Source organism: Rhinichthys klamathensis, unplaced genomic scaffold, assembly GCF_029890125.1.
Source record: "Rhinichthys klamathensis goyatoka isolate OS25496 unplaced genomic scaffold, OSU_Roscu_1.1 h1tg000117l_1, whole genome shotgun sequence".
Taxonomy (NCBI): Eukaryota; Metazoa; Chordata; class Actinopteri; order Cypriniformes; family Leuciscidae; genus Rhinichthys; species Rhinichthys klamathensis.
The window spans coordinates 1249427-1268984 of NW_026606654.1; the positions used below are offsets into that span (position 1 = coordinate 1249427).

At 38.4% G+C, this 19558-nt stretch overlaps 1 protein-coding gene across 1 annotated transcript in view; it reads left to right on the forward strand.

Annotated features, from left to right (window-relative positions):
• The window catches only part of alk (ALK receptor tyrosine kinase), a 468950-nt gene that overhangs the window by 398057 nt on the left and 51335 nt on the right, over positions 1–19558 (forward strand). The window contains exons 6-10 of the mRNA XM_056255076.1: positions 8009–8134; positions 11877–12011; positions 12243–12343; positions 16329–16495; positions 18298–18392. Coding sequence (XP_056111051.1) covers positions 8009–8134; positions 11877–12011; positions 12243–12343; positions 16329–16495; positions 18298–18392 — 624 coding nt within the window. The remainder of the gene's footprint in view (positions 1–8008; positions 8135–11876; positions 12012–12242; positions 12344–16328; positions 16496–18297; positions 18393–19558) is intronic.

Below are 19558 nucleotides of genomic sequence, written 5' to 3' on the forward strand. Positions count from 1 at the left end.
TGGTAACAGAAAGAAACAAGCTGTCAAACTTCACTTACAAAGACGTGGTCATGCAACATGCAATACCTGCCAGCATCCTAGTGAAACACTAGAACTGAAATTTTAAGGTAAAAGTTGTTTGAAGACTCACAAGTTGCATAGTCAATAATGTTTTCTTGAGTAGACATTTGGATGTCTCTAAATTAGTAAATAAGTTAAATAAATTGTATGCCTAGTCCTGCTGCTGGAGGGCCCCCATTCTGAGTTCTGCTCCAATTAACCACACTTAAAACAACAAATTAAGGTCTTCAGGATTACTAAAGACTTCGAGGCAAGAGTGTTGGGTCAGGTTGGAACTAATATCTGCAAGACATTGTCCCTCCAGGACATTGTCCTTTTTTTTTTACTTTGCAATTTCTAATAAAGTTACTGACCAACTCACCAAAGTAACTTAGCTCATTTTTCTTACAATATCTAGGTTAAGTAGTCAAGTCACCGTAGCATTATGTCAGACAAATTCAGCAAGTTCCACTGTGAAATTGAGTCTGTTAGTCAGACTAAATTTAGTCACTGGAATATAGTATAGTTTCTGGCCTTAGGAACTACACAGTTGCAAACACGTAGAAGAGTCAGTACACAAGTAGTCACACAGTGAGCAAGGGGTCACTGTTCTAACATGCATGCTCTGGCTTTTATATTGTCTTACAGGAACACATACCACCTTTTACCAATAAGAGCTTTGGTGTATCAGCTCACTTTGTCTTCCTCACTGGCTTGTCCCCTTTGATGTGTCTCCTCCTCTAATGCAGCAGCCCCAAAACGTCCCAAAAACAGACAAAGAAATTGAACCAGTTATTTCATTGCATGCTTTTGCCCCTCGGGCTCTGTGGAATAACCTGACAAAGACAAATGATGGCAAGGCCCTTCCTCGGCCAATCAAGCATGGGGCTGAACAGTTCGTTGAGCTCCTAAATAGATGCCCCCCAATTCGTCTGTTGTCCTAAGGGAGAGTAGGGTGTAATTCAAGGGCATTAACTTTACCGGCTCTCCCTGCAGATCAGACACATTGGCTTGTACTGCCCTAACTAAAACAGGGAGCGCTTCTAACATTCTCAATCCATTCCTAGAGGCCTGTGTGGAAATCTCATGGTCAGGGCTGATCATTTACTATTTGATAGGGACCAAGAATTCTTGAAACTGAAAGTGAGCTTCACATTTTCATATAATCATTTCATATAATTCAGTGAGATAAAGGTAAACAGATTGGCTTGCTGTCTATGATGAAGGGATCAGGCATAAGACTTAAGCTCTAAATTCCCCTTGGGCTTCTTTAATTAATGTAGGTAATATGATTTTTAATACTTAACAGAAATGAAGTGAATTAAAGGTGGTGTTAATAAACCGATCTGCAGGAAAAGAAGATCATGCTTTTCCCAAACTTTTTCTACTTTTGATATGACCAGAAGTGATGACTTGCAGTTTGCTAAATTAGATGTAATTCAGACGAATTCAGTAGATATAAATGAGCTGTTCTAGACAGATACATTTGAGTTATCGGTTTATCCTTTTGACTGATACATTAAAAAAGATAACAAATCACACTACTTTTGTTGCACTAAATTTTTATTGTTGCCCTCAACCACAGAAGAGTAGAAATGTCTCGGATACGTATGTAACCCTCGTTCCCTGAAGGAGGGAATGTGGACGTACCGTACTGATTGGGATCACGCTTAGGGAGGCTGCCATCTTCGAGTATTGATAAAACGAGCCAATGCACATTGGCGTGCGAGATTTGCATCTGGCAATCCGCCCCACAGCGCGGGTATAAATACGGAAGCCGATTCAAGCACCATTTGTTTTTCGCGGAGGAGCCGAGCAGAGCCCGGAGTCAGCGGTGTTCCAGCAATAGTGGTGACGGGACTACGTCTCCGTTACCTTTCAGTTCGGTCACGTTCGACGTAGTCGGACGTACCGTACTGATTGGGATCCCAATTAAAATGCCTCTTAGTGCTGCCACCTTCCAGTGCCTAGCGAAAGCCTCCGGATCCCCCACATTTATCGAGGCGGGGATGGGTCAGGGCTTAGGCCAGGGAAGTCCACTGCTTTTCCACATGACCCACTCAGGCAGACTTGAATAACACTGGGAAAGCGTGCCTTTTCGGTGGAAAAGGAGATGCTGTGGAAGCCACATCCTGCCCGTAGGGAGGTTTCATGTTGAGGTTACACATATGGACTGGGCGTTTCCGGGCAGTACAAACGTATGGAATGTCACTGAGGTGGCTCCAGCCTATAGCAGAGGGGAGACAACACCGGTCAGAGAAGGTAGAGGGAGCTCTGCCAAGGGAAAGACACGGGCTCGCCGCAGGGAGCCGTACCATGGAAGAATACACATATGGGATCGCCGTAGGGATCCCAACATATGGGACCCAGCCTAGCACAGGTTCCACCAATGCATACGAGTTTTAGGCCTGGTATCGAACGCTCCGCCACTACCGTTGCCGAGAACTCAACAGGGTTTGGCTAAGAAGAACTATACTGGAGTAAGAATGGCCCACGTATCCAGTCCATAGGAGGGGAATGGCACTTCGAGCTGGGATTACGGTGTTGACTGGCTTCTATGCGAAAAGAGCACACGGCAAGCTGTACTTTTTATTCGTCTTTCTTCTTCTTTTTTTAATTCTATGAAGGCCTGTTATTCTCTCATCAGATTTAATGTAGAATGCAAGCCCTCAACTCTTCTAAAATATATTTTCAGTGGCACACAAACGCTGTTACTGTACTTTAATATGGTTTTCCATCTATTGGAAGAACTATTTACATATTCAAGAACCATTAATGGTTATGTATGTTTGAACATAATATATACCGGTATATATATATATATATATATACAGTATATATATATATATATACGTATATATATTATAAACAAAAGCCTTTTTATCATATTCTGGAGGATTATATATATACTTTTACATGAAACCATGAACATCTGACTGAAAAGCCTATTAATGTGAAATGCAGTGAAATGGAATATAAATTGTCATATTCTGGAGGATGATGTCAATAAAAATAAATGCATACATACATATACACGTGAACACACACAAGGGAAAATGTTTCAGTGTATACACACATATTGATTACCAATTAAAACAATATTAGGAAAAACAAAAAGGAAACACCTGAAATATATACAGTATATTAATACAATTAATTGCCATATCTGAATTGTACAAAATCAGTGTATAGCTCCTGGGGACATGGTAAAAAGTTCTTATAAAACAGGAATGATCCAATAAGGCTCAAAACAAGGAAGGGAAATAGCTGTTGAAAGATACGGACAGAATTAAAAGGTCAGAGGAAGGAAGGAAAGAACAGATATGTGATGGAAAACATAGTACAATGCAGGTATGAATACAAAATTAGATAATGAGATTATCAGTATAACAAACAGGTCAATGTCCTTTTCATACAAATTCTGAGTATGGGTTATACTTGGCCTTCACATCACCTCACCTTTTAAGCTGGGTCTGTGTATTACCATTATCTGTCTAGTCTATCTGTCAGTTTTATTATCTACTTCATTTATAAGAGCAGGCTCCAACCAGCAAGCATATACCACTTTGCAGTTTTGTATTATGCAAATCTTTCAGCAATGTAAGGACATCAGCAATGTGCAATGATCTTGAAGATAATCTTAATTTGCTTCTTTTGTCTGGTCCCATTAGGCAGATTTTCAGAATCAGGACAAAGAAAGTTTCTTTATATTGCACTTAATGCTATTGAGAAAAGCACAGAGCATCATGTATGAGTCAGAGTACTCACTGCAATCCTGTTTTGAGATAACCCATTTCAAACTAGCTTAGTTGTATCTGTGTGCAATACAGACTGTGATCTTATGCTTTAACGAACATAACAGACCTCATAATCACCACTCTGTACCCTTCACATCCAATATGTTTACCATATGGCCCATTCACCTTCACATCACTTTTGCTGTCTTTGTTGAATGATACACTTTCATATTTAATCAAGGCCAAAATGGCTCCAAAGAAAGCCTTTAATTAATAATGCATTTCAGTGGCTATAATTGACCTGCTTTGAAGCACAAAACAAACTATTTTATCATTAGCTAGCTAGTGGCTAACCCTTCCGAAATGCATCGGTTGTGATATAGATGTGAAATAGGCCTCTTGTTGCTTATTTCACCTTTTTTAAACTTTTTTATGTTGAGAAATGTGAGGCATTTTACAAAATGCATGAACTCAGCATGCTGTGTGGCCTACTTCTTGCTACACAACAAAGATGGAGGAAATGGAGTCTGAAACCGAGTTTCCAACCGTCTTGCTGTGACCTTCATAGGCAATGTGTTTCTGAAGGAGTCATTACATTCTCATTCTGTTGGTAATCATTCTTGTTGTTTGAGAGAGAATATAAAAATGACTACAAATAGTTCCTCTTTAAATACAACTGGAGCTCTGAGCTCAATATGACTCTATTCGCTGTGAACAAATACTTTTTAAAATAATCATTAAATCACATTAAAAACTTTTTTTTTTTAAAAAGCAAGCATGTTTTATAAATAGTTTTTCACAAATATTAACACAATGAGTATGATATTTGTATTGAAAAATGTCAATCTTCAGCTTTCATTCGATGCAGGACTTGCAGGAATCTGTATGCATGATTACGAAAACAACCATTTTATCAATTATAATGCATGCGTGAAATGTGTGACTTGACCTTGAAGGATCTTTGTACTGGAAACAATATTTCAGAGCCTGATTTTTGGTGACAGCACATCCTCCATGCAGTGTTTACAAGGGTTAGCAGTTGTGCCGCAGAGCCTGTGAACCTCCATGATGGTCATTAAGCCTTTTCCCCATGTGCAGTGACAGATTGAGCATCTTTTATCTTAGCTTAGCTTTCAGCTCACCGATATGAATGTTTTCCCGCCAGTGATATGACTCACTGTTACGGCTGGCTGTCAAATGTCTGCCGTACAATAATTAAATCATTTTAGCACTCGCACACCGACGCTAGTCCGGCATATCCATCACATCTTTGTTCTTTCATCACAAAGCCGAGCTGCATCCGAGCAGATTGGCGTATTAACACCTCCTCGACTTTTGTTTCTCCTCTTTTTTTATTTTCTCGCCGCACACCCATGCACAGCGTTTGATTAAAAAGACTTTTCGTTGTTTTTTTTTTCTTTAGCAAGGGTCCCGTGCTCAGATGTGAAGCAGGGCTATTAATTACTATGCCATTTACATGAACTGATGGTTCTCGCTCAATGCATGTAAATGTAAATGTGGCTGCAAATGTGACCAGGAGATAAATGAAAACGAGTCAGATGGGTTAAAAAAATAATCCATTCCTGGCCGATCAAGCCAAGAGTGAAAGAGAGTAAATGAACAAAAAAAAAAACTAATTTTCATAAAAGCATAATGTTCACTCAGCATCTCTTTTACCAGGAATTGTGATTGTTGCAGCCCAGGTCAACTACCATAGACAAGTTGATACATGTGCATCCCCTCTATAAGTGTTTGATGGATTTAGAGAACAGTTATTCAAATATTACCTTTGGTTCCCTGAATTTAATATGTCATTTTATATGCATTTTATTTCTTTATGAAAAAAAATGTGTCTGTATTATATGCATTGTATTGAAAGTGTACTTTTACTGTATTCCAAATTAAATGCATGTTTATAAAAACCAGTAGATAATATAAATGAAATAAAAGGCCACTTAAGAGAATACACTTTAACTACTGCTTCTAAACACACTTAAGTACTCTTTTAAAAAAGTGCATTATAATGTTATTTTTTAAAATTGTACATTTTAAATCAAACATTTTTTTTTTTTTTTTTTTTTAAATGACTTTTAAAATACTTTATCCTAATTGTATAACTATAGTGTGTTCTAAATGCTATTATATTATGCTGTAAATGTTCTAAATTGCAACTTTATCATTACAAATGCATAATTACAAATATATTTAAATTTATGACATGCAAGTGTCAGTAGAAATGACATTAAAGTATAATTTAGTTTACCAGAAATGCTTTTAAGTAGCCTACACTCGGCAGTACTTTAACCGTATTTTAAATACTTTATTGTTGTTGTGTTTTTGCTGTGGTGACAAAATTCATACAGAGCAATAATTTTCAACCTTTACAGACCCAGAGACCAGGATTGTGTTAGTTGTCTACTTCAGTAGTATCAATCAATTGAATCAACTCCTCAAGTTCAGAAATATTTAATGAGGACAGGGTCAGGATTAAGAGTAAACGCCTGTGGTCATTATCACACTCGATATAGCTTCTTCTTTTTTTTTCAGAAATAAAAGCACCATTCATTTACCTCCCAACATCTGCACCAAGCATTGAAGTAACAGCAAGACTTTGAAGAATTTTCATCTTTTAAATAACATTCTAACATTCTTCATCACATATTTACCCTCTGAACTATGTGATTGGTTCATAGAATGCTAATTCATGGTTTTAAATCACTGGTTTCTTAAAAGAAGAAGTCATTGCAACAAAATAATCTGTCTCACTTTATATTAAAGGGACAGTTCACCCAAAAATGAGAATTATGTCATCATCAACTCACCCTCATGTTGTTCCAAACCTGTATGAGTTTCTTTCTTCTGTTGAACTAAAACTAATATATAAAAAAAAAAAAAAAAAAATGTTGGTAACCAGACAGTTGACGTTAGCCATTGACTTCCATGGTTTTTTTCCCCTACTTTTCCTACAGTCATCTGTCTGGTTACCTGCATTCTTCAAAATATCTTCTTTTGTGTTCAACAGAAGAAAGAAATGCATACAGGTTTGGAACAACTAATTCTACTGGTTTAGACCTACACCAAATGTTGGATATTTAGTTACATGATTTCAAGTCGCTGAAGCATTATCATCTCAGATAAACATCTTTTGTCATGTGTCTTCCCAACAAAATCTGTCGCCACCCAGATCAACGGTGTGTTATGCCTCTGTAGCCGCCAGTGATAAAATCACATCTCCCCCCATGTTTTTAAAGACGGAAGTAAGCGAATCACATCAGTGAGCGTATTTTTTTTTCTTTTCTGTACAATCACTCTCTTTATCATTGTCAGCAGTCTGATGAACCCCTGGTGAGCGCGGTCCGTTTGTACAGCTCTGAGACTGTCTTCCATTTGCATAGATATGCAAACCCCAGTTACATCTCGTTGTGTTCGCTGTGATGCTATCAGACTCAACTCACATAAATCCATTCGCCACATGCTACTTATCTGGGCCATTGTTCCGTCCTACATATTCTAAAGCGTGTTAAGCTAGCGCTCCATATGCAAAAAAGAAAAAAAATACATATGGCGCCATAGTAAATGATCCATATCTCGTCCCACAAAACAGGGCAGGAGTTGTATATGTTCATGTTTAAATGTTATCCGAGGCATCTCTTCAGAGCTGTGCTTGAGTTCTCATTACATTAACGCATTTTTTTTTAGAGTGTCTATTGTATCTTTAGTGGACAGGAAAAGAGCTCTTTGTGTTTTCATTTGTTGATAGCCTTTGTCAGTATCCTTTCCTGTCGTTGAAGCCATAAAAACAAGAGACTGCTGAGAGCCTTTGCCTCTTTTATGTCTTCTTTCTGCCTCATTTAGTTTCACAAAGTGCTGAATTTACTTGATGTCTTTGTGTTTGTTTGCACAGAAGCTTTTAATGTAACTCTCTGATTTACTTTCTTGGCGGGAAAGTCAATCGGAAAGACATAAAGTAAACCTCTCCGGAGTAACCTGTTACACCTAATGTGTGGTTGTAAAAGAAGATATAGGAGAAAAATGGGGTAAAGGTGGGCTAATGGTAATGATCAGGGCTGCTTGTGCAAATGTTAAATCTTATACAGGGGTGACCCTGGTATCAGAGAGTTACTGGGATTGAAATTCTGCTTTATCAGCATTGTGCCCTTGAGGGATTTAAACCTTGGTTCCTTCGGGAGAGCCGTCTCTGTAATTAGTGTCTCTTGTCTTTCTCCTCTCAGGAACCTCTCAAAACGTCACTCTCCGGAGCCGCTATCACTGCAGAGGGGGTCGCGAGATCAGCGTGAGCCAGCTGTGTGACTTCAACCCTGACTGTCCACAAGGGGACGATGAGGGAGAACATTGCCGTGAGTATTAGTGGCGTCCATTTGGAGGACGAGACAGCAGACGGGGGCTCAGGAGGTCAGCAGTCACTCTTTAATGAAGCCAGCGTGTGCTTGCCCATCATATAACAGAAGTTGTGTTTATTGGACGTTGTAGAGTTGTTCTGCTTCAGTGGCCAGTGTCATCCCGGACACACTCTTTCTCAAAAAAGAATAAAAAAAATGGGATAACTCTAACCCCATAGACTGTAACCCTATATATATATATATATATATAAAGGATTTATTTGTCTTACGCTAATTAACTTATCTCTTATTTTAGATATAATTAACTATTTTTATACATAGTTTGGAATAATGGCTGAAAGTATGGAAGATTGTTTCCGCCATGGAATAAAACATTTAAAAGATAAATGCGACTTTTTATCCCACTCTTTTTTTTTCACAATTGCGAGTTATAATGTAAGTATTGTGAGATATAAACTTGCGATTCTCGCTTTTCTTCCTCTCAATTTTGAGTGTATATCTCGCAATTCTGACTTTTTTCCTCACAATTGCAAGTTTATATCTCACAAATTATGACTTTACAGCTTGCAATTGCAAGTTTATATCATGCAATTGCGAGAAAAAAAAGTCAGAATTGTGTCAGAAAAAAACCTATTCAGTGTTTTTTTTTTTTTTTTTTTTGTGGCAGAAACAGGCTTCCATATGTAAGGACCTTTGAAATAACTGAAATCATTTGGCGAAGTGATATGGAACTGTAATGTTGTCAAGACCTGCCTGGAACTACTTTAGCCATGCGGTTCTTAGAATGTTCGTCAACCAATTAGATTCAAGCATTCAACAGCCCCCGTAGTATAAATATATACAGTATATGGCAGTATATAAATATGGCAGTCATCCAATACTATGGTATTACGACCTGATTCGTGCACCATGTTACTGCCACGGTACTTTTTGTAAGGATATTGTAAATGTAAATAGTATAACATGCAATTTATTCTGCTTTCAAGCCTAATAACAGTAGCAGAGTGAAACCGGTATTGAAAATACATGTAAATTAGAGGGATGAGGTGAACATACGTACTTGTGCTTGCTGCTTTATTCGTTTCACTGGATTGGGAGTTTTGACAGCATATTTCAGTCACAACATCAGAGCAACATTGTACTTTTAAACACTTCACCACTGAGCAATTTCAGTTCATATGACACATCTCCCACATTTAGGCCATTTTCCTCTGTAATTTTCTCAATCGCTCTGTCTGATGGGTCCACCTTTACCTATCATTCCCTGCTGCTTCATTTCTGCAGTGGAACTCCTCTTTCCTCAAAGATCAGCTGCTCACACTGTCCTGATCCTGTCTAGCATGATGCAGTCATCAATGATCATCCCATCCGCCTCGCAAGCGCAGCACAGATATTTCCAGAAGCTTTTCGACAGCAATCTCATCCTGTGTCATTCAAATCGTACATATTCGTTGTCATCTTTTCTCTCTCTTTCCCTGTTATTACTCTCCATGCTAATCCTCATGAGCGTGGTCACGCTGGTCGATGTGTTTACTCTCTCCTGGTTAATGGCAGTGAGTTCAGGGCTGTATCATCTCCCCTCAGCGGATGATTAGCTGATCCTACCTCACACCTCTCCGATCAATACTGTGCAGAAGCTGTAATCAAATGTCTGTGGGTCCACCTGCAGTGCTACTGGACGAAAAAGAATGCCAACATTTTGAGATTGAACAAGATTCTGAGTGTTGTTTATTGTTAGAACAAAGCTAAATGTCACTGATTACGTTCGATATGCCACCACAGATATTAATATTGATTAGCAACCTGCTAATCAGTCATTTTCGAAACCCGTTCAGCACATTTAACTTGCACAACAAGAATGTATTTGTGTCTTTAATAAACTTTGTTGCTATAAGCGACTTCTGAACACCAGATGAAGAGATCTGCACAGGACACTGCAGTTGTCCTTACCCTATATAAGGTTTTAAACTTTTAAAGTGATCTCACAAAGTATATCAAGAACATCAGGGTCATATCTTAACCCAAAATCAAAATAATAGCTAATATATCATTTTTCTTAATAAGTGTTTTGTTTTGTTGTCGTTTCATTTTGTCATCTTAACATCCTTGTTCTTGTTTTAAGGTGTAATATTTTGCTTTTTTTTATTACGGAGCACCACATGACATGCTGGGGAAAAATGCATTACCCACTGAATAACCATTACTGTTATGCACTTGCTATTTATTTGTTTGTCGATCATTTATTTATGTATTTAAATACAACTCCTTGTTTATTTATTCATCAATCAATCAAATAATCAATAAAATTGGAAGTGCTGTGTCACAATTCACATACTATCCGTCCTGAATTGTATTTGAAATTAGAATTAGTGTCCCAATACGTAGTATGTTGAAATGAGTATTCCAAAGATACCATGGATGGTCTACTTTTTCCGGGTTGAATCCGAAGTGCAGATCCGTGCACACTCTAACGCCTAATATTGTCCAAAATCCATTGCGCATTGGACGAGGATAGTAGTAATTAACGGTGACAGGATGCACGTAACAAAGCTATCCGTTAGACACAATTATGATAAAGTAGTATGTCCCAAAGCTTGCCTACTCTTCTGATACACACTCAAAATATGTACTTTTTCTTCACAAAAACAGTATACTTTTAGGGCAAAGTATATGCAGGCGAATTGGGACGCTATTACTGCCAGATCTTAACAATCTTAAAAATCTCATCTTTCGATTACTTTTAAAATAAAATATTGATATAGACGCACAAGGTCTTAAAATAAAGAGGTTCAGGCAAGGTTGTTTCAGGGAAAAGCATGAGTCTGTCAGTTTATACATTATTTATTTTTCACTTAAAACAAGGAAAAAAGATCATTCTGTTTTCTTTATTTAATTTACTTCTTTATTTATTAACCAGACATTTATAATCACTCTGTGCTCATGAATGCGTCCACCGCTTGGAAGCATATCCTTTTAAATGCCTAGATTGTATGAACACCTGGAGCAAAGCTTGTAAGTTACATGCCATCAGGCAATTCATCTACTGTAATGCAGTCGATCGCTGGAAGGCAACCATGTTTCTTCCCCCCGTGTTTCTTAATGAAGGTCAGACACATCCCTGCAGCCCTCCACAGGCTTGAATGAATTGTCTGTTGATGGAATGGCTTCTAATATTGCCTTCCTACACACTTTCTTTCCAGCCTTTCTGTTCCTTTACCTCAAAACAATATCCTCATCTGCACTCAGAAACACTCTCCACTACCCTCTCATGCCTCTTTAGACATTCAAAAATGGTCAAAGACTATCTCTCATCAAAGCGTCTAAGCTCTTACGCTGAGGGATAAGATTGTTAGCACATATTTATCTTGGTTCCACTTTATTTCGATAGTCCGCTTTAGACATTCTACTAACTATAAGTAACTTTGCAACTACATGTCAACTAACTCTCATTAGAGTATTAGTAGTAGACTCTTAGGGTTCGGGTTAGTAGAATAAGTAGCTGCCAAGTTACTTATAGTCAGTAGAATGTCTGTTGGGGAGGATCAAAATAAAGCGTTAGCAGATATTAAGCAGACACCTTACTAATACTCTGATCACAGTTAGTTGACATGTAGTTGCAAAGTTAATTATAGTCAGTAGAATGTCTAAAGTGGACTGTCGAAATAAACTGGAAACTTTTCTTTTTCTCAGGTCTCTCAGTATTCTCAAAATGTCTCATTTTCTTCTCTCACTCAACCAGGTCAGTTCCTCAACGGCAGCTATTGCTCGTTCGGGAGAGAGGATTGCAGCTGGCAGCTGGTTCCAGGAAGGGGTCCGCAATGGAGGGCCCATCCGTCCATTCCCCAAGGCCTCAGAAGCAGCTGTCCATCACCAGGTGCTCTGCCTAAACGTCTTAAGTTCAAGTCTAATCAACAAAAAAGACTTGCAAGCACAGGGTTAACAGTGAAAAATTAAAAACAAAGTGAAATTATTTAGGCAGACATGGTTAATAAATCATCTTTATTAAAGATTGACAATAAGCTTTTGACTGGTTATAGTCGGTCTTTCATGTTCCATCATTCCTCTGGGTGGTTTGTTTCATGTCTTTCATCACTCTGTATGGCAGGGGCCTTGCTGGCCATCGACAGTCAGCCCAAAGGTCAGCGAGGATCAGCGCAGGTGCGAAGCCCGCTTTTCTTCTACCCCCTGCGGAACGCCCCGTGCATGGTAAGAAGACTACGCCGTTTCTGCATTCCACAAGTAACCATAATGCACGGAATCTCTGTGCAATGGGTCTCTGGATCTCTGAGGAAATGAAGTTCTGAACAGTTTCCATCGAGTCTTATTTGCAAATGCATTCTAGTCTATGCATGCATCGATCAGTGCTACTCCTACAGAAGTGCTCTGAATACTGATTCGGGTTGAATAGAAGTTAGGATAACCCATCAGGAGGTAATGGCTGCAGATAAAGGCCCGGGTACACTTCATTTTCCACGTTCTGCTCCATCTCACACAGTTGAGTGCTCCAGCCTTTCAAAGTATACTACTTTGGCCTTGAGCGCAAAAAGATGTGATCGCTGTATGCGCAATATCTAGTGGACTTTGTGTTTTTAAGCGTGTTTGTACTCACACTGTTTGCACGGACACAAAAATTGGTCAGCACGCGGACAGTCTTACACAGTCCCTCCTGTTTATGAAAATTACGTCAGGCGGACCGTTGCGGAACGCTGCTAAGTATACTTTGGGCTTAAATGAAAAGAGAGAGTATAGTATGTAATGAAAATAATATACTACTCATGCTGTTTCTTCGTATGCAGCAGTGTATGTACTATAGGTGAAGTGGGAGAAAATATTCTATTTCAGTGCTTTTGCGTTAAAACAGGTGTTTCAAAACCTCCAAGGACCCTCAAATACAGTATGATGAGATCCTTGTGTCCTGATATCCTGTTCCTAAAATATAAATGCAGCTATGCAGTAAATTGTCATGTATACTATGTGAGAAGAATATTATATGGATAGTTCACCCTTAAATAAAAATTAAGTTATAATTTACCCACCCTGGTGTTGTAATGCCGTATGCCCTACTTCATAAAAGGAGAATAAAAAATAAAAAATTCCCGCTCGCACTCGTCAAGATAAAGTTTGGTGAAAACCAAACCAAGATCCTGGTCTTGGCTTGGTCTCAACACACACTGGGGTAGGTTCAGGGTTAGTACCTAGTTATTACCCAGTAACTATAATTACTATAATAAGTACATAGTAAGTACATGGGTAAATAATTCAGTTTCACATGGATGTCCTATATATTGTAGTCTTTTTGTCAATTCGGGTTATTGTTAGCTTGATGAACCATAATAAAATGTTTCACAGCGTTGATTTGGTTTGAGCTGGTAAGTTGTCAATGTTCAAGGCTATAGGTGACATTTTTAGGTTGCACAATACCTTTAATGGGTTGCTTTTGTAATCGCTACTGACAGAATGTAGGCCAGTGTCAGGAGGTTATTGTTGTACCCGCATTTCAATGTCATTTGAATGTAATTACATGGAAATTTGGCAAACAAATGTGAAATGTTAATGTCCGTTTTGAAAAATGGAACAAATGTCTGGCTCCCGCTTAGGTGCAAAGCTTTTGAAAGACTGTCTCCATATTCGATTCAAAATTCATAGACCTTGACCCCATCAGTCTGTGGCTCACCGACGAGCATGCTGGGAAAGGTGAATTACACAACTGCAAAAGACTTCCTGAAGAAAAATAACGCTCAAACAGTGAGTTTCAGAGGGAACGGAGGGGTGCAGACTGACAGAGTTGGAGAGGAGAGAGAAACAGTGGGATACAAATTTGAAAGTAAGAAAAAGAGAGAAAATGTCAGGGAGATTATGGGGTGTAGATAAATAGGAATACAGGTAGAGAGGTAGGCGTTGGTTTGGGCTTTATGAGAAGTCTGACTGACAGCTTTTGATAGATGTGAGGTGAGTGCTTACTCTTGTATGAATGGAGCCCATGCGGTGTGGAGGCACAGTGGGCCATGACAGCATACTGGACTAAATCCAGACATGAACCAGGACAATAGATTACGACTGTGATCTCTCCCCCCTAGCCACTCTTCTCAGTGTGACTTCTGTAATAGGAGAAGCCTTGCTCCTTTCAACAGCTGGCGTTTTCACAGGCCACTGTAAGTCTTCTGACATAAAGGTCCCTCATAATGGATGAACCTCAGAGCAGATGTGATATAAGCATCACAATCTGCACTAGGTCACACCACGTAGTCTCACGGAACCAGACTTTTGACATCAGCATAAAGTCTGGTCCATTTTGCAGCCTAATCTGGCCAAGAACCACCCACTCAGCACGTCTGATTGACATGGAAAAGCGTTGTGGGTTTCCATGTTTTATGTGGACTTTCCATAGACGTAATGGTTTTTAAACTTTACAAACTCAGAAAACTTTCTGCTATTTTAGATTAAAATAAAAGATAATTCTGTATGATTTATAAGCTTGTTTTCTCATTGAGACCAAACAATTGTCCCCACAAGGTCAACATTTACTGGTATTATTATACTTGTGGGGATATTTGGTGTCCTGGCCTCATTCATTTACATTGTAAGTGTTTAAAGTAACCGAGTTTGTGGGAATCAATATTATCCCACTGTCCTGGTCTCTTTGATTGGGCTCAATTTGTTTTGAACCCAGAATATTACTTTAACAAATATTGCTTTGAAACCAAAATATAAGAATATACAGTTCTGGTCAAGGGTATTTAGTGCCCAATTGTCAAAATTTGACTAAGAATGGTTTGCACCTCCTGATACATTTGTTAATTTGCATATGCTGTCTGCATTGTTTTTGCACCTGGTACACTAAATGAATCATGCAAATCTGAGTGCTACTGTAGGTTGTGAGGGATGCAGCAGACTTCCAATATCTGTTGTACTTTGCAGTATCTCTTCACCACTGCATACCAGGCACTGCACGTCTGGATGTGCCCATTTCAAAGGTCCTTCTTAACCAATTTATGAATTACTGCAAACAATTCTTAGTAACACATACAGTATATACAAACATCAACGCAATGCTAATTGTAACACTCAAAAAGTGACATCAACTGGGAAAAAAAGTTGATGTCACATGCATCATCATGCTTAAATCTGAGGTTACACTTTATTTCGATGGTCCACTTTAGACATTCTACTAACTATACAGTTGGTAGTCAACCAGAATGCCTATTACCGCCGTGCTAGCCGGCACGGCAAAGCCACCGCGGCAAAAATAAACCAGTCGCATTTCAAAGTCGTTCGCGAAATAACCGCCAAAGCCTTACGCAAACCCGCATTGATGTGACATTTTTCTATTGCAGTGTTTATGTTGAAATGTTTTCATTATTTATCAAAGAAAATTATGCTAATCGTAACAACCTACTGTAAGAGTATTTCTTAATTAATGGTACAACACGAATGCTGCCGACTAACATCGGTTAGCAAGTCCTGACAATGTTCCAATTTTACGATCATTTAGTTTAATGTATCTCACTGTTATGTTTCAGTTCATAAATCTAGGCCTACTAACAAATTAAAATAACACGAAGTATAAGACACATAACCTTGACATGCATAGCCTTTCTAAATTATGTAAAACTGGGCTCACAATGTTAACGTTTAGCCTACTTTGCTTAAATTTGATGCAATAATAGAAGCCTACATTTGTTTCAGTTCCAAATTTGTACTGTAACTTCAGTATTGGGATTATGAATTTGTGTAACTACAATGTTTCACTTGAATTTATCTGCTACAGCGCTCAATGAGTAGCGGCAGATTACGCAATAGAGAGAATAAACTGACACTTTTCAAAGTCTGTTATTGTAGCTCCTCTTAGCGGTAAAAGGCAGCAAATACACATCCCTAGAAGTATTATTCTGGTTGAGTCCCAACTGTAAGTAACTTTGCAACTACACATCAACTAACTCGTATTAGGCTATTAGTAGACTGTTAGGTTAGGGTTAGGTATTAGGGTTTGGGTAAGTAGAAAAACTTGACATGTAGATGCAAAGTCTCTTATAGTCAGTAGAATGTGTGTTGAGGAGCATCAAATTAAAGATATTAAGCAGACAGTCTACTAATACTCTAATGAGAGTTAGTTGAGATGTAGTTGCAAATGTCTTAACTGGATCAAAATAAAGTGTTATACCAAATCTGATTATGTGATCTTTTTCTACAGGTCAAGTTCTGGGTGTGTGGATCTTCAAATGGAGTGCTATCTCTCTGGATTAGAGAGAACAGCACAGGACCCGAGGGTCAACGGAGTCTCTGGAACTCAACAAGCGAAGCTAATATGGGGAAAGGGTGGAAACTCATTACCCTACCACTCTTCGGTTTGGTGGATCTGTAAGTCTATAGTTACAACCATCAAATTTATGCTGAATATCCTCCATGGTCTGAGTGTGCACAGAGTTGTAACTTAATGGCATAATCAGGTAAACAATGACTGGAATGCTTCTGCTTAAGGAGAATTAATGCAAAATGAAGTTTTGGATACATATGCAAAAGTTTTCACTGAACTTTGAGCAAGCTGTAGACAATTACCTTTGGTTTCGCAAAAACCCACACATTTACTCGGATATCCTAATGAATCCCACTGGTGCCGCGTCCCTGCCTATGGGCCGGGCACAGCACTGCACATCCCGTGCTCACCTTATCACTCTCTCCAGAAGAAAAAAAACTGACAGAGGGAAAAAAATCAATGAAGAGGTTCACCATTCATCCACACTTTCACTCCAATTAGCAACTGCTCTTGACTTGTGAGAGTAAGGAGGGCCGAGGAAAATAGGAGGATGTTACATCTCTACAAGTTTGATTGGAATCTCATCTAACACTCACAAAACCCCCACAATTCCCCACGCCCCAACCTTCACTCTTGTTATCCAGGGTCTCGCTAATTCCAGTCCACAGAGGGAGATTAAAATTTCATTCCTGGCCTCCTTCCCCTTTTCTTGTTGTAGTTCCAATTTTTTTAGATTGATCTAACACTTCACAGCATAGCTGCAAAGCTTCATGCCCTATGACCCAAAGAGCCAATTCTTACACATTTATTATCATGGGAGATATTAGGGCAGGGGGTAACACTCCTCTCAGGGATTTATTCACAATCTGATGGGTTACTGTAGCCATAAATATACATTTGTGGTGGTTTGGAGATACACCTCAGCTAAAGAATGACACCTACATTTTTCTTCCTTGGAACACAAAAGTAGAGGTTTAACAGAACGCCCATTGTGCTGTTTTCCAACATATGAGAACCAATAAGATTTGACGTTAAACCTGCAGTGTGGTAAACCAGCATAAATAAAATTGTCAGTGCATATTCCAGTCTTCACATAAAGCTATTGTATGGCTTCAGAAGACTATAGCGCACAAGTCGTAGGGCCAGATTTACTTAACAGGGTAAATTAGCGAGAGAGCGAAAAAAAAGCACAGATGGGAGTGGAAACTTCTGTTGCGTGATCTACTGATGACGCACACATTAAAGAACAAAGATGCAGCCGAATCATTACCAGAATGAACAACGCAAATTAGCGTCTGGTTTAAGGACGTGCTTTTTTGGGGCATTAAATAATGGCACAATACCAGTAAATTGACTAGCGCAAACCTTACAGTTAATCACCTTGCATGATTCATTTAAATACTCTGCTCCCATAAATGTTGCATCTGAAAGGGAAACTTCTACAAATGCATATGCAATAAGCTCAGCCACTAAAATAACCCTGTCCACGCCTTTTCAGTGTTCAATTTTCACTGCGTATCTTTATTAAATCCTGACAGTAGTTTTTTTTTATATATATATGCCAAAAGAGGCTTTGCGCTGGTGGAAGCTGTTAGTAAATCTGGCCCATAGTGACAAATTTAACAGAATTTATTTGTGCTCTTTTTTGAGCTGCCTCAGTGCCCATTCATTATTAGAAGTATGGAAAAGAGCAGCCTGGATGTTCTGCTAAACATCTTATTTTGTGTTGGACTGACCAAATAATCTGGTTTGGAATGACATTATGAGCATGTTTACAGACATTTAATTTCTAGTGTTTATTGTTCCAAAGTGACTTAATAGCTATCCACTTTCTGCTGTGTGTCTCGACTTAAAAGATGTTTTCACTCTCTTTAATTGATCTCCCTTTTTCTCTGTCACACTTTAGGTTTTACCTGCAGTTCAGTGCTGATATTTCCTCTAGTGCAGGAATTGCATTTGCTGTGGACAACTTCACTCTGAGCATGGAGTGCTTCCTTGAAAGTGAGTGTTGCATTATCTTCACTATTTTCATTATCAGCCATTTTCCATCCTGAGATGAGAGAAGTAGCCATTTTAAAAATAAATAATTAAAATAACCGTTAACCATCCACTAATAGGTTTTTAAGTGGCCGGTTCCACCCCCTCCATTCAAGCTCAAATGCAGTTTTCAGGGAACTGACTTTGCCTAAAAAGAACACTATAAAACTGCTCTTGATTAGCATTAGTTATTTTTATTTTATTACAGTGCTTAGGGTGCCTGAAATTGATCCACTGTGGGCGTATCATGAGTATTTATTGACTGGTTGACTTTTTCTGGTTGACAGCAACTTTCTGTTCAGATTCAGGGTAGCTGGTGAATTGACAGAATTGATTCGGTGTGAGCTGTTAGCTTTTATAAATTCAAATTTAAAATGATGCTTTCATGCTTGCCATTACAACCTGGAAATATTTGCAGATGTTTGTACAGCTACCTGGAGATTATCTGTTATGTCCAAAAAACATGGTGCTCCTTTGTAAAGAAATAAATAAATAAACGTCATGACTAAAATGGCCTCTTGAATTTAAAATCATCACATTGTGAGGATCAAAGTGCCAGCCATCAAGAGAGAATTTTTCCTGCACATATTATTTATGTATGTTCAGGTTAAGCTGTCTGCTTTGCTGTGTATTATTGATTCTTAATGCAAGTAAACATTACTGAAATCTAAAACAAACTGCAATTACAGATATAAATGTTTTAAATAGCAAAACAAACAATTGTAAAGCCCTTTCCACTAGTTTTGTCAAGATGCTGGAATTTTGCTAAGAACAAATTGCAAATGGTAGCACACATAAATAGAATAAAATAAAGAGACAAATGAAATAAACAGGGCTTTAAGTTTTTCAGGTGGGTCTAACAGTAGTATTTAGGTTAGACATACAACAGAAATTAAATAAAGTAATCAAATGTAAAATAACACTGGATAGTTTTCATTATAATATGCCTACAAAAGTTATTCAGTCAAGAGCAGTGAGTGATTTTCTCTTTGTCTTTTGTTCTTTGATTAACATGACAGACAGCAGCAGGAATATTAGGCTGCTGTCACTTTAAGAGCTTATGAATGGATCCAATATACAGTTACACATGTGATTTACAGTTACTTACTGTGTTCACCTGAATACTGGCC